The sequence below is a fragment of the Nesoenas mayeri genome, assembly GCF_963082525.1.
Source record: "Nesoenas mayeri genome assembly, chromosome: 3".
Taxonomy (NCBI): Eukaryota; Metazoa; Chordata; class Aves; order Columbiformes; family Columbidae; genus Nesoenas; species Nesoenas mayeri.
The window spans coordinates 31,250,583-31,266,573 of NC_137544.1; the positions used below are offsets into that span (position 1 = coordinate 31,250,583).

Below are 15,991 nucleotides of genomic sequence, written 5' to 3' on the forward strand. Positions count from 1 at the left end.
TCTCCCAGAATTGGTGATCAGGGGAAATAAGCTTTAAAATAGATTATTACACAGTTTACCAGTAAGCTAAGAGGAATGTGTGATTTGTAGAACCGAGCTTCCAGAAAGACTAAAATGTGCCTAAAATACACCCTTGAGTAACGGCAACAGGTGGGATTCTTTGTGACACAGCACTGCACTAATGAAGGGGTTTCTGGTACCCAGTCCAAATAATTTAATTTGACTGAATCTACATGCTGCTGAGTTAAAAGCATATGAAAGTGGCAAAGAGGTTCAGGAAATCAAGTTTGAATCAATCATATTTTCTGCATTTATAAAAAACTTGGCACATCTTATTTGATGTAAAATAAAAGCTGTAAAAAGACAATATTTCTTAAACTTTTGTTTATTTTTGCATCTTGTACAATGATACCTATGCCTTACAAGTAATGAGGAGAAGCAGTGAGGTTGCTGTGTTGGGTGTTGATAAAGAATACCTATATTGGTACTATCACAAACAATTTCTGCAGCCCTTAATAAAAGTAAATACGTAGGAGAATAAGGTGCACAGTTTCTCGGAATGCATATGGAAATTGCCTTATTGAGGTTGGATGGTAAATAAGCTTAAGCGGACTCTGGATATGTTCAGTCTCAAAAATTATGAACAGGCACAATCTATTTCCACTACATGGAGTGTGAATATATTATCATGTCCTGCCAGCGTTTAGAGAATAGTAAACAAAGTTTCTGTATTTAGGAAAGGGTGTAAATTATGTATGGAGCAGAAGTTTCATATAACTCTAAGTTCATGGAAGGAAAAGGATAATGGGTCTATGTTTTCCATGCTTTCCTAAGACATTGTGTATAATTTAAGAATAAACTTAGGCAACTGGATAAAATGTGATGTGAGTTTAGAGACTCTGGTGGCACATTTTCCAGAAAGTTATCTTAAAGGAGATTAAATCCATAATACATGTACTGCACTAAAATATGTCACGTGGGCACCTTAAGATGGGTAAATTGGGATATGATGGGGTATGTGAACAGTAAGTTTATAGTAGCTACAATTGGGAAGCATTCAGTCATTGGCTTGGAGACACGTTACCAGTTACCTCTCCCAATATTGTAAGAACCATATTAGTTTTTCTAGTGGTTTATGAGGAATTTGTGAATCAAGTGGCATGAAGTATTTTTGAAATATGCTAATGAAGATGGGCATCATTAGAAAGCACTGAAGTACCATACATGAATTATGACTTGTGGGCAGGGATAGCGAAAGCGGGATAAATTTATTTTCCAAGTTGGTGCTGTTAGAATTAGTCAAATTATAGGATCGCAGAATAGCTTAGGCTGGAAGAGACCTTTGGAGATCATCCAATTCCCCTAGTCAAAGTGAGGTCAACTAGAATAGGTTGCTTAGAGCTGTGTCAAATTGGATTTTTAATATCTCCAGGGCTGGGGACTCCACAGCTTCTCTCTGGGTAACTTTTTCCAGTATTCAACTGCCCCTATAAGAGGGGAAGTTTATTCTCGTGTTTCAATGGAATTTCCAGTGTTTCAATTTACATTCAATGTTTCTTGGTCCTCTTTCTCAGTACCACAGTCTTTCTCTCCTCTGCTAGTCTAAACAATCTCAACTGACTAAGCCTCTCCATTTCTGAAAGGTGCTCTAATCCTTTAATCACCTTAGTGTCCATTTGATGGACTTGCTTCAGTCTGTCTCTATGCAAGTCTCTCTTGTACCTGTGAGCCTGGAACTGGTCACCTTGCTAGCTCATGTCCAACTCGTCCACCAGGAACTCCAGGTCCTCTTCTGCAAATCTGCCTTCCAGCTATTTGACACCCAGTCTGCCCTGGTTAATGGGGTTATTCCTCCCCAAGTGCAGGACTTGGCACTTACCTTTGAACTTCATGTGGTTCCTGTTGACCCATCTTGTCAAAGGTGTTCTGAATGGCAGCACAACTATCCGGTGTATCAACCGCTCCTCCTCATTTTGTATCATCTGCAACCTTGCTGATGACGTACTCTGTCCATTGGTTGGGTGTAGGTGAAGAAGTTAAATAGTTGGCCCCAGCATCAATGCCTGGATGTGCTGCTAGTGACTGCCCTTGAGCTGGACTTTGCCCAACAAAGGTTAAATGAGTGAGTTACAGAAGCCAGGCTGTGGATTTTCAGGCTACTCTCATGTGCAGGGTCTTACTTTCCCCACTTCCATAAGTACTCATTCAAGGAGCAGCTCACACAGCTGGGCTGCCCAGCTATGAGTTACAATGTCCATGTAAGCAAACTTTCTTCCAAAGCTGAAATCTGCAGTGACTGTGTTGCTAGTTTAACATGAATCATGAAAATGTAAAAGTAATTGATCTGAAGTGTTGGGAAGCTCTCATTAAAGACAGTTTTCTCTGGAGCAAATAGAGAGAACACCTATTAGGTTGGACAAGGGAGATGGAGAACACTCCAATAAGAAGTTAAAAACATCTGTTTTGTTTATCCTGTGTCAACCTTTAATTAAGCCATGGTGACTCTCCATAGTATCTCAAGAGGTTGTTATCTGAAGGAGAAGCTAAATAAACTAAAAAAAAATGTGGGCAACAATAGGTATGGATGGTCTTGGTCAGAGTTGGAAAAATATTTTGCACTCAAGTCTAATACTATTAAATATATCTGTATTTCCCACAACACTAATTGCATCTCTACTTGATGTAAATTTATGAATGTCTAGAGCTCTGCACACGTCCAGAACTACAGCCAGCTTGTGCAGAAGCTTCACCATATTCCTGGAACGAGGTATGGAAGGGATGGGGGAGTGGTGAGCATGTTCAGAACACTGACAGAAGAGCAGTACAGGCTTTTTTGAGAAGCCAGCTACTGCTGTGTTTTGTGAAACATGGGATGCTCAACCTTTTTATGTGGTATCCAGCAGTTAGAGCACTGAATAAGGGAGAAAATTTAGTAACTTTAAAAAAAGTCTTACCATTTAGCCTAAAGAACTTCTGCAGAAATTCCTAGATGAAGGTTATTAATAGTACATTAGTATACTCCTTTACTCCTTATACTCCTTTCTGTATTTTGATAAGAAGTCTCTTTCAAAAAATGGTAAGCAATTGATTTTGTGTCTATATGCATCTAATAGTCTGTAATTTTTACTCATTTAAAATAGGATACTAATTTTAGTCTTGTCATCATTTGTTCGAAATGCATGGTAATAAGGTCAAAAGTCTCCTGAAATGAGAAAAACATGTATTGTAGCTGAACTTAAAACCTGTAAAATGAGTGTAGAGTAGTTGTCTTCTTATTAGGATATCTCCCTCTATTGTGTGCATATAAAATGGCCACTCGAGGGCACCTTTGTATTTGGTTCAGCTGCTGGTTTCCTGACTATATTGTCATAGTTTGGTAACACAATCACTTTTAATGTCTTGAATCTTCTAAGTGATAGCACCCTAAATTTCATATTTAAATTGAATCTTAATACAGGTTTCCAATGCTTTAACTTGAACTCTTTTTAATAAAAGACTGAATAACAACATGCATTGCATCAGGAGCAGGATTTAGTAAAAACTACAAATAAAATTTGATTAAAACTTTATTTATTACATAGACCTTCATGACTGTGTTTGTACAACTGTTATCTACTGTCAGAAATATGTTAGTACAAAGTGAACTAAAGTAAAATCCTTCTTAGGTTTTGTATGTTATGTTTTCCGATGGATTTAGTGCTTCCTTAAGCTTACCTTTTTCACTTGAAATTGTAGCCTGGTGCATAGACTATATCACAGCCATGGGGCCAAATAGTGTTTGTTTTGATGCTTTAATGTGAACTGTTGACGTAGTATGCGTTTGGATAGTGCCATTACTAAGTTATAACTTAATAGTATAGAAGTTTTGAATGGACAAAATAGAGACAGGTAACACATTGCCATCTAAGAGGACAGAGAACTGGAGAAATATTGTAAATCTGCAGATCCTTTCATTCTGATCCTATGATTTTTGTGAGTTTCTCACAGAGCATAGGTGCAAATGAAATCTTATGGTACAATTACAAGTGTCTGTGTTTTCTTGCTGAGCACTGAGTGTTCATGATGCTTTAAAGACAGTATTGAGTTTCATTATGCAAAATGGTTATTTTTATTTTATCAGCTTTCTAAAAGGGAGTTCCAAAACACAAAGAATAGAAGGAATTGCTAAAATGAAATGACTACCAGTCCTTTGGTCTGAAATGCGATCAAAATTTTGTGGACATATGAGTATAAATATGGAAACTTAAGAAACAGCTCTTTGCCTTTATTCCCTATTTTAGGTAATTCTCAATTAACTTTTTAAACAAAAGACCCATCGACTCTTAAATTAAGAATTAAATGAAATATTCTGATGCTAGTTGTCAGTTTGTGACACATTCTTAATGCACACAAGCACATGGACTTTATTCTTTTTCTAGCAGCATCTAAAGTTGGTTGCAGGGGTTGCCATCATTTTTGTCTGGTACTGTGAAGTGCCAATAATCAAGGCCATCTTCATTGGTGATTTTCCAGAACATAGTGCTAATGTATGTTATCAGAGCAGATCAGTGTGTGCTTCTTTAATTGAATTCTGGAAGATGGCTGGAAATTACTTTTTAGATTTTGATGTAGAAATGTAGATGAACTTATTGGTTTACACATGTAGTCAAAAGTGGGAAGGTTTTGGTCACTTGTCTTTAGTAGTTGTGACGACATATCTTACTCTTTTTTGCTCAAATGTCTTTTTCCATTGGATCTAATTAAACAAAGATATTGTCTACCTTTCCTCCTGTCTGCTCTTCAAACTTCATAATTGCCTGGCTTTTCTAGAAACTGATACTTTAGCTTTTTTCTCTTTGTTTCCACTGGAATGTAACAATTGCATTAAAACTGCCAAATTAGAAAAGTGATAACAGAAGCCAATTATTGCTGTGGTGTAGCAATTTTTTGCAAACCAGATTGTTTTTTCCTACACTAAAGAGGGGATGTCTGCTTGTAAACAACAGTATTTTCAGGTACTCTAACTTGGACCCAAGCATGGAGTGATCTTCTTTTACTGATGCTTCTGATCAGGCTTATAGAAACAATTAATTATTAATAAAGGCTGATAAATACCCAATAGAAAACCCATATGTTGCTTTGATGTGGGATGACATAGTGCTGCATTTTAGTGATCTCAGTCTCCTAAAAAACATTTTTGAAGTTATTATTGCAACCTTACTTGGCCATCCTGAGTGGTGATCAGGGTTCTGCTATAAATATTTAAAGTGCATTTATGGCTTTCAACTAATTAAAGGCGGGTTCACCAGGACTTACTCTGGAGTGAGATGCCTCTATGTGTCATGGGTGAGTGGTTTGACCCGGGGTTAATTTAACCTCAGCGCTCCCACTGCTGGCCACGAATGTGGAAATAGGTCACCGAGAGATGCTTTCTCAGTTGCCATTCCAAGCAAACTAGTGAATCTCTTTTGACTACAAACAGGAACACCTCTGTGAGCTGCTTTAGCGCTGCAGTAGTTTCAAAAACAAAGGTTTACTGGAACTATAAGCCAGGAACACACAACTTGTCATCAGCCACTCTTCCTTATTGGTGTTTCATCTGTTCCATATCTGATATCCCCCATAGCTTATGATACATCTGCACTGCAAACAGGACGTAGAAGGTATTAGTACTAGCTTTGAATGGCATACAGGGATATTGGCAATGAACTCCTCAGAACAGCATTGAAGTTGTTTAGGGATGATTTATGCTAATGAGAGTAAATATTTTTTGAGTTTTTTGCTATGTATTGCATCTGTGAAGTGTGCTGCAGTTTGCAACTGCGACCATACCACAACCTTTCAAAGTAAGAGTTGGGGGCAGTTACAAGTGAGAACAAAACCTGGGAGGTTTTACTGAGATTTCAGAATATCAAGCAACTTGTTAAAATATTGCATGTGAGTTGGTTTGAGTTAAGAATGAGTGTTTTAAAGTCTCCTTAAAACCAAGCACTTGATGACTATGGTGTTTGGTTTCTCTTCACGCTTGAAGAAGGCATTAGCATCCATAAGAATGACTTGGATGTTAGTGAAAATTCCGTCTGTCCCCTCAGCTTTGGCCTGTCCCAAGGGCAAGTATCTCTTAAGGCTTCGCCGATACCCTGATCAGCTCTTGCTGTTCTCTGACTGCTTAACCGCTTGCCACAATGGGCTGTACCAGCTCTGGTTTTAATCCGGTTTTATGTTTAACTTCATCCAGCCACTCAGTGTGACTTGATTGGATTTTTTCATTCAGATTTCCATATCTGGCGCCACATGGTAAATGAAAAATTTAACACAATGCAGTGGTGATAAAGCTGTTTGGTAGCCCCAACTCATGCTGTTACTTTTGTTACATAAACTTAATCAGTTCTTTATATATTGTAGTGTGTCTGCTCTTAAAGATTCTTTTCAGTCATATGCCTTTTGTACTCTTGCTTAGTTCAATATTTGCATACGTAAAGTGTGCTTTCAGGTGCTGAAGTGAAAGTAGTGCTTCTGTTTATCTTTAAACATTACACTCGGGCATGTCTCAACTTGTATGTCCCGTTCCATACCCCAGATTAGGTGGCAACTGCTTTTCATTCTGTCCCCTGCTTACGGCTGCATGACGCTTCTCCAATACTTGATTTGCAAAACTAGAATAATTACTTTCAAGCCTTCATAGGATTACCTTGTCATAGGTCAGATAATCTCTTAATTTATGAAGAAGATATGCAGATTGAGGAGGACTATTATGGAAGGATGGAAATGTGATGCAAACATCTATAGTGCTGATTCTTCCCTGAACCCTCAAATGAAATTCTGCTCACCTGCTTCTGCGTGATGAGTAGCTGTTATGTGCTGTTCACCTATGAGACACCTATCAAGCTGAAATTCTCTTACAATATGAAGCATACAAAAGAATGAAACAAAAAAATCTCATTTTAGAAACTTGAAAGTATACCTAAGATGTCATTAGCACACATTTACATTTAATTGAAATCTTAGTAAGGAACTCAGTGTTAGAGCTCATAGTTTAATATATGTAGTTATCCAATCATTTTTCTGACATCTTTATTTGATTACAATGTGGTGTAATCGAAATAAACAGGATCCTTGTGTTCCTATAGCAACAGAATGCTACAGTTTGAGAAACTGCTTCATTGCAGCAGATGTATCCATAACTCTTCTAATAACCTGAGCATTTTAAAACAGTACATTTAAAAGTGAGGATTCTGTTTCATATTTCTGCAGGTAAAATTTGATTTAAAAATAAACTTTTAAAGTATCTTTCCTGAAGCTCTACACCATCTTCCAGGATAAGCACTGGTTCTGAGTTTGTAAAAATACTATCTATTCTATTAATATTCCAGCTATATAAGCTATAGTACTGTTTTTTTCTGTAAGAAATATGGGGTATTTAGACCACACGGCAGGTTTGGTTTGGTTTGGTTTTTTTAGCTTTCAGTTACCTTGTAGTGCAAGCTGTTGTTTTTCTTTTTTAAACTAAGTAAAAACATGTCATCTAAATTGGTTATTTTGATCCGACATAATGACCTGCTCTGTAATAGCATCGTTCATTTTTAAGTTTTCGTGTAGATAGTAGAGGTGATAGAAAACATCAAAGTGTGAGCACTGTAACTCTGAGGATCTTCTACATGTTTGGTAAATGTATTTCAGTTGTGTTTTTCTAGTAAGGAAATAGAAAGATAATGTTTCCATTAAAGTGATCAACTATGCGTAAAGAAATAGGATAGGAAGATGTATGAAAATACATTTAGAGAAATCCTATTTTCTTGAGTAAACTGCATCTGTTGCATATATAGCACATACCTTTTGGATCATTCTGGAAGTCTAGTGTTGCTAATTGCCATTTTACATACTGATTCCTAGAAAAGAAGTATCACCTGTCTGGAAGGTCTGGCATCCTATTGCTAGGATGTAGCTTTATATTAACCTTTAGTTTTTTACTCATTCAGAGTACTCTTGGAGAAGAGTTAATTAGAACTTTAATTAATGTGTAACCTTCAGAGTAATTCTGCATTCCTCTTAATAAAAATATTCTGTTACAGTGAACAAGAACAAAGGCACTCTCCTCTCTCCCCCTCCTCTGGGATGGTGTGCCTTCATGCTTCAGGACATTAATATTTCAATAGTCACACTGGGTAAAATTGAACAATGGAGGAAACCTAATTATTTTTCTTAGGCCTGTGATATGATCTTTTCCAGGTTGATTTTATTATATTCTGTTCTAGTGAATTTCATTATAGGTCATTCATTCCTACCTGACAGATTTTCTTTAAAAATCATATTGATTAAAAAAAAAAAAAAAAAAAAAAAAAGGAAATACTTTTTCTCCTCTTTCTTTTTTTTTTTTTTTGTTATGTTGTATTTTTTTTATCCACTCCCAAAATTTTTGAAAAAAAAGAGTGAAAATCACGTCTCTTAGCTGCCTCTGCTCGATCCTCTCCCAGCTCTTCTTGCTTATTTCCTTTCTCATTTCTTTCCTGTTTTGCACAGATCTCCTCTTCTGATGCTGCTCAGCCTTTGGCATCCTCTCCTTCTCTGCAAGCCGCTGCTGAGAAGAGCAAAGCAGAGGTATATTGGTTTTGGATGTAGCTCGTGTCAGGTTACTGCTTTGCACAAATGTTTACATTTATATAGAGTAATTTCACTAAGCTAACTAGACAATTTGAGTTGCTGGTATTACTTTGGACATTTGAAGTCCATCTCTCCTAGATACATAAAAAAACAATACAGTGAGACAAAGCACATGTGTGATTGTGATATGTGAAAATTCCAGTTCTGCTCTGATTTAATGTCACAAAACTGTGGAAACACCGTTTCATTCCCAGCTAATGAGCATGAGTCCCATTGTCCTCTCTCCTCAGGAATAACTTTTGGTATTTTTTTAATATTACTTGGTTGTTTCAGAATCTAAATTATCAGTACTGTTCTAACCATCTAGTTCAGTATCCTTGGAGATCAGTATAGAATTAATTCAGTGACACTTCTGTTAATTCATACTGGTTTTAATATCCCTTCTAGCTGGGATATGTGTGTATGTCCTGACCTTGCATTTACTATTTAGATGGGCCTTTGACAAACAACACAAACCCAAGTAGATGAGGCATCATTTGTATGAACTTTATTAAATGTCACAATTTGCAACAATAATGGAATACATTTTTTAGAATGTGAATGCTCAATGTTAGACTCTTGGATATTTCACTGTATACAGTATGTGAAATAACTTACAATCTAAACATAAGCCCTGTCTTCTAAATAGGGAAAACACGGACAGATGTTATAAATTATTTTAGTTCAGCTATATTTAAACATTAATTAAAATTTAAATGACAGTGCCATGGACTAGACCACAAGCCTTGCTGGATTTGACATGGTTTTTAAGTTATACCAGGAAGAGCGGCAGCCACTTGGAATGAAGCTTGCCTTTACTTTCTCACACATCTCGCTTGATGCATTCAAATTTGAAACTTTATCTCTAGCTAGTATGCCATGCTGCTAAAAATGAACCTTGGAGAAAAAAGATGGATAATTTTTGTGTAGAATTTTAAAACCAGTATGAGTTTAATTTTATTATCTTCATATTGCTTTTTGACTGCTTTTGCATGTAATGAAACTCTTAAGTTGAAATTCTGGCATGAGGACAGCATCTGAGAAATGTTTTTATTTAGCCTTAATTCATTTTTCTCTAATGGAGCTGAAGCAGAAAGCTCGCATATTGAAATTGTGAAGTGTGAAGATGAAGGACTTAGGGGTTTTCAAGTCCACAGTGACAATGAAGTGAATGAAAATAAAGTCACTGGGAATCAAGGGAGTTCCTGCAGGCTTTTTGAGGTGTATAGGCAGAAACGCTGGTGAACAGTTCAAGTCTTCACATATTCACTATGAAGCTCTCAAGTATTTGTTAAAGACATTTTTATTTATATTGGGTCACCTTTGTGGAGAGTTCACCACATGAAACTTACTGCAAGCCCTCCTTGTTCTTGAAGTCCTGAAGAACAGAAGTTTCTAGATACTTTTTTCCTCTAGAAGTGAGGTTTCTGTAACAAAACATTTTAAATAATTGTTGAAGTCAAACTGGAAATGAGGACATCCTGTAAATGATCATATGCAAAAGCTTTAGCTCTTCTTTCACTTAAACATATTCAAGTAAAGTTAAGGTATTATGTTTAAAAAGTAAGTGTGCTGTTAATGAGACTTCCAGCAACCTTTCCCAGGAGGAAAAAAGTCGCAGTGGCCTAAGATGTAGAAAAGCTTCTACAGGAGAAGAGATTAAATAATTTAAATTATTCAGCTTGGGAAAGTTGGAGTGGGAACAAGAAATGAATGACTTTTGGGAAGGTTATTGCTCTAGCAGAATATTTGTGTGCAGTACAGGGTTGTGGTCACAGGATTTTGGGAATCTTTAGAATACAGGTTGGCAGGAAGATCAGTGACAGGCACAGTAATGTGAGAAGGCCAAGCTTTGTTGGAAAGGCGTAGCCATGCAGTTGTAATCGTAGTTCAGTAAGTCTGCAAATCTCAGGTGATTACGATGGCCTCAAAATAAAACACTGTGATGTCCCAGTCACACAGACCATTTCTTGAACACCTGGCACTGCCACAGGGTTGATATGGTGTTGGCTGGACCTCTGGTTTGGACTGCTATACTCATTTTCTTGTTCCAGTGCTCACTAAGATCTTAGTTGATCTCTGTTTCTTTTCTTCAAAACAGACATTCCAAATTGTCCTTAACTGCAGTTTCATGGCTGTGGTCACTGCTTTCTGTTGCTCAGGTGACAGCCACACTTAAGCAGATGCTTGGTGTGATAGTCTCACTTTCCAGGACCCCAGTGTTCAGGTTAACACCCGATGAAAAAATTCACAGGGGTTAGCTGGGACTTGAGTAACCTCAATTGACAAACACCACTCCATCTGATAAATATGGTGAAAGTTTTGAAAACTGACTATTTGAAGTTGAGAAGAATGTGTAACTTGTGTCTCCCCATGCCTAGTCCAGTCCCGCCCCCCCCCAAAAAAAAAAAAAAAACAACAAAAAAACAACCAACAACAAAACCCGCACACAAACACACTTCATCTTAATGTCAGAGCTATTTTAATCAAAGATCGTGTTACACAGATTTTAAAATTATGTATATTGGATGTTAAAATGGGAAAAATAAATCCTTATTGGCAGAAACCTGTAGCCTAGTAAGCTGTTTTATTTTTTAATACTGGAGCTGCCTGGACAGTTATCTAACTCTCAGTCTAACCTCCCAACCTTCCTTCTAATATTGGGAAACTTGCTAAAAGATAGTGTTATGTGGAAAAAAGCTGTTTTGAGGCTTTGAACAGAGGGATCCAAGTCTAATGACTGAAAGAACATTTAGGAGCTACTGTCTCATCTCCTTTATTAGCCACGGTAAATGCTTGTTCCGTGCATTTTAATGTTCAAGTACCCTCACTAGTACTATACTGTAGTACTTCTCTAATGACGCTATGATGCATTCAGCTAAAGGGATCTCTTTGTTTTGTCTTTCTGGAACAATTTAATGTCTTATGAATCATCAGGTCTGTCATATGGTCCAAATCAACTTTCTACATTCAGCAGTGTTTGGGTTTTTTTAAGACTACTAGGTTAACTTTTAAAAATTAGTAACTCTCTCCAGAAAACTGCATGCAAATTACCCTCCTATAGTTATTTGGTCAAAGAGACTGACATCCATCCTAATGATGGTTATCAGATTTAATTGGAGTACTTGGAGATGTTTTCTTCTTTTCAGATCTGCTGAACTTAGGGAAGCAGCACTTTTTTTTTTCCTTCTGCTTATAAGAAATGCAGATGAGCAGGTAATATAGTGAATTTATTGAATTGTCAGAGTTACACTATTTTTAGTGGCACTATATTTGAGAATTTATTGAATTCTCTGAGTTAAAATATTTTTAGTAGTTCTATTTGAGCAAAATGAGTCACCTGTGGAAGCAGAACAGATACAGGCATAAAGTAAATTAAAAGGGAGTAGCTGAAGATCTCTATATTCTATATGACTGTGAACATTCAATATGTTTGCAAATGCTTTGTTATTAAGTACTAGCAAAATGCCCACCTGTTGGTTTTGGTTTTTTTTTCAGAAGGAAAAAGAAAAAAAGAAAGAAGAGAAAAAGAAAGAGAGAGAATCAGAAAAACCATCAAAACAATTAGCAGTTGAAAAGGTAGGAATAGTTTATCTTATCTTTTCTGGTTATTTAAAAATTATATGTATTACACATGTACAAGCATTTGGAAAAAATGAAGTTTTTAGTGTGTGTATATATGTAAGTGCATATGTGCGTGTGTATATATTTGTGCATGTATAAATATGCGCGTGTGTGAATAGTAATCAGGATAATCCACATAAATGGTTTACTTGTGCATACAGAGTTTGGTTGACCATATAATGAGGAATGTGTTTGGGGGAGGAGGTGAGTTAAGATTTGTTAAGATTTAAACTCAAATAATTAAGGTTTTAAAGATGTATTCTTGCTATAGTTGCATAGAAAATTTTCCCTTTTATTCAGCGCTGTATGGTCACTTAATACTCTTTTCATAAACGGATCCATTCTAAATGTAAGTAGATAACTTATAGAACTGAATTAATTACTTCAGTCTAGATAACCTGAAAAGATTCAACTAGATCATGTCACAAAGCATGACAGACAAACCAGTTAAGGTGCTTTACACAGCTATATTTAAGCATAATGAGCAGCCTTAGCAATGTAGGTACAATTAAATCATGTACACTTCCACATAGAGTTAATATTAAACAAAAACGGAATGGGTAATTTAAGTATGAAATGCAATAATTTCTTCTAAGACAGATGCCCTCTCTCAGATAATGTGAATCCATTAGTGTGTACTGATCTGCAGTGTAGTCTGCAGAATGCATTGGAGTCTCCATCTGTCAGTTTATTCCCCAATAGGGCTGTGTTACAATGATGAAAAATGTTGTGTATTCATACGTTCTCATTGCAGATGTATTTCTAGTTCATTTTTCAAATAGAAGTATTTTATTTTGCATAATAAAACAAGATACAAAAATATGTGCACACTTGGAGCAGAAAAATGCCCCTCCCCAGTACAAATATCTGTTTTTCTGAAATTGGAAAGCAGTTTTAGAAGACAGTGCAGAAGCAAACTTTGTTATGACAATTTGCATAGCTTCACTGAGCTAGTGGAAAAGGATATAATTATTCGTATGGTAGGAGGTTAAAGCATATTTATGGATGACAATAAAAATTACTTTTTTTTATTATTGAAGCTTTACAAGGGCATCCAATCATATTAAATGTTTTATTCTGGTCCTTATAACAGTATACTTTAGTTATAAAGGCTAAAAACATTGCGGTGGTTTGGAAATCTTAACTTTCTAAAACCCAAAGCTCTAGTTTTTATATTTGTCTGGGGGGGTAGATGGGTTCCCTTTGCCAGGATGCCTGATCCTTGCTGCATGGCTGGGAATACTTGCGTGGGTGAGGAAGAAAGATGACAGTGCGAAAGACTATCCTGGGACTTGAAACAAAACTGAATTCACATGCAACTGATTAAATTTACATTTGAAATGTCTTTAGATTACCAGTTAATTATTAAGAAAGTAAAAAGAAGTTATTTTGATTTTAAATGCCTGTACTACAAAATGTGGAATTTGGTAAATATATCTGCATTAGATAATAGTGCTGTTGTAACAACTGTAAAATGTTAGAAATACTGCAGCATATTTTATTTCATTATTAATGTGTCAGCATTGATTGCTCAAATGGAACTCATCTGTGTGTCATCTTTTTAATTTAAGAGCTTCTTTAAGCTTAGGCTTTTCAAGGATTATAAGGATCATTCAAAAAAACCTATTTTTAGATACAACCTGTAAGCTTTACATAATTCAAATTGCAGTCACTTTCTAAAATCCAAAGGAAAGAGACGTATATAAATACCTTGAATTTCCATTGGAAGGTACTGGTGAGGTAGAGGACCAAAAGATTTAATTTTTATATATAGAATAATAAATACACTGCTGCTTTTGTAGTGTGATTCTGCTTCAGGGAGCTGATAAACATTAATATTCTCTTAGTTTGACTAATAGTAATAGACTTCACATCCGTTAGAGACTGTCTATAGGACTATCTATAGGAGATCAATAGTGGAATGCTAGTATCTTGACCATAGTGTCGTGTTTTCAGCAACCACATCAAATGGGAGATGGTTGTATATCCCAGTTCTCAGCTTCCTGGAGAAGGAAACAATGTGAGAATTATTTGGATACCTTGGATGTGAAGTCTGTGGTCGCCTTTGTTGCAGGTGTGGTTTATCTCCAGTCTAGGTATTGCAGGCTTGGGAAGTTGATGAATTAAAAACCTGACCAAGCAGTTGATGATTCTGCCACAATTTTGCGACTGATCTTGATTAAGGTAATTCAAGCAGCGTTTTAACCATCCTGTAGAAGAATCAATAAGGATGGAAAAAATTACAGGCTTTAAAGTGTTAAAAAGTTGAAGCTATAGAAAAATTCAGATCTCTTTACAAGTGTCATGTACTCCTGCAGGTTCCTGGTGTCTCTTTTTTTTATATCTTAGCTCTTAAAACAATAATATGCATCCTAAAATATTAAAATGTTGACATTCAATTCTCGCGTTCTGATCTTTGCTTCATAGATCTGACTAATCTGCTCCTGCATCTGCATAAGAGCCTTTCTCACCTTTAACGAGCTGAATGTCTAGCATGATTTCTGTTGCATTTTTAAACATTGCTGAAAGCTTGTAGCATGGATTTAGTAAACTGTATAATTCCAGTATTACATTCATGTGTCAGGTAATTATGGCATATAAGATACTTGGTTGATTAGCGTGCTTTGATAACTAAAAAGAGCAGAAAATCATCTTTTAACTGATTTAAAAATAGTGGGCTTGCTTATTGAAACAGCTTTTCAGTAAGAATCCTCATGTTCTTAATGTTGTTTTTGCGGGGGCATGTTTTTTATGAATGTTTGAGTTAGGGACAGTGATTGAGGATGTAGAGCAGAATTTCCTCTAAGATCAGAGAGATCTACTGCAGAACAACAAATAGCAAGAATACTTTTTTGTGACTTTTTCTGGGCCGTTCGACATTCTGTGGAAAAATTACTGGTGAAGTTGTAACATAACAAGATCTTATTCTGTCAGCTACAGATTGAGTCTGGTCCAGTGATCAGTGTTTTATTGGAAGCAGCCAACAACATGATGTTCCACATCACATCTGCAGAATTCTAAATAAAATAAGTGACATTTCCAAGCTACTGGAAGATGTAATGTTTTTTCAGTTTAATTGAAGAAAGTTGAGAAACTCATGTAACTTACCGAGGGTCCTTTTTCCCTTTCTTCCCCTTCCCCCTGTCCCATTTCCACAATGACAGACCTCAAGTTTCCTTAGTGTTCATGCTTAAAATAACCTTATCCTTACAGTTACTTTGGAGAAAAAGAAAAAAAAAAATGCAGCAAACTGCTGGAACAATTATTATACAGTTCTTCTTGACATGGAAACTGAGACCAGGTTATATGGAGCTGAGATGTCTCGTCAAAGCCCGGCTTGTTTACAAGCAACAGAAATACCAACTTGAGCAATACAAAAATGTGTTGAATTGCAAGAATAAATAATCAAATGGAGCTAAGCACAGGCTTCTTAATGCTTCTTATGGACCAATAGCAAGAACAATAGCACCAGGCAGACTGTCATGCAATGAAAGCAAGTTTTAGATGTTTTGTACACACAATTAAGATTAAGAGTTTTTGAATTGGCTAAAAAAATAAATCTGATACTTTAAGAGCCCATTTCAGTAGTGGAGAGGGAAGAAAGTTAGTAGTTTGACCACCAGCCTTATGTTAATGGTAACAAATGAAAATATTTAGTTTGTAGGTGAGAAAAAACAGGTAGGGTTTTAATAGACTTTTTTTTTTTTAAAATTCATCATTCTGCCCACCCTTTCATCAGCTGCTGAGG

At 36.1% G+C, this 15,991-nt stretch overlaps 1 protein-coding gene across 1 annotated transcript in view; it reads left to right on the forward strand.

The window, feature by feature from the left end:
- The window catches only part of LOC308038771 (stromal membrane-associated protein 1-like), a gene marked incomplete at its 3' end in the record, with an annotated part of 119,745 nt that overhangs the window by 65,893 nt on the left and 37,861 nt on the right, over nucleotides 1–15,991 (forward strand). The window contains exons 6-7 of the mRNA XM_080341606.1: nucleotides 8,500–8,577; nucleotides 12,118–12,198. Of these exons, the coding sequence (XP_080197732.1) occupies nucleotides 8,500–8,577; nucleotides 12,118–12,198 (159 nt within the window). The remainder of the gene's footprint in view (nucleotides 1–8,499; nucleotides 8,578–12,117; nucleotides 12,199–15,991) is intronic.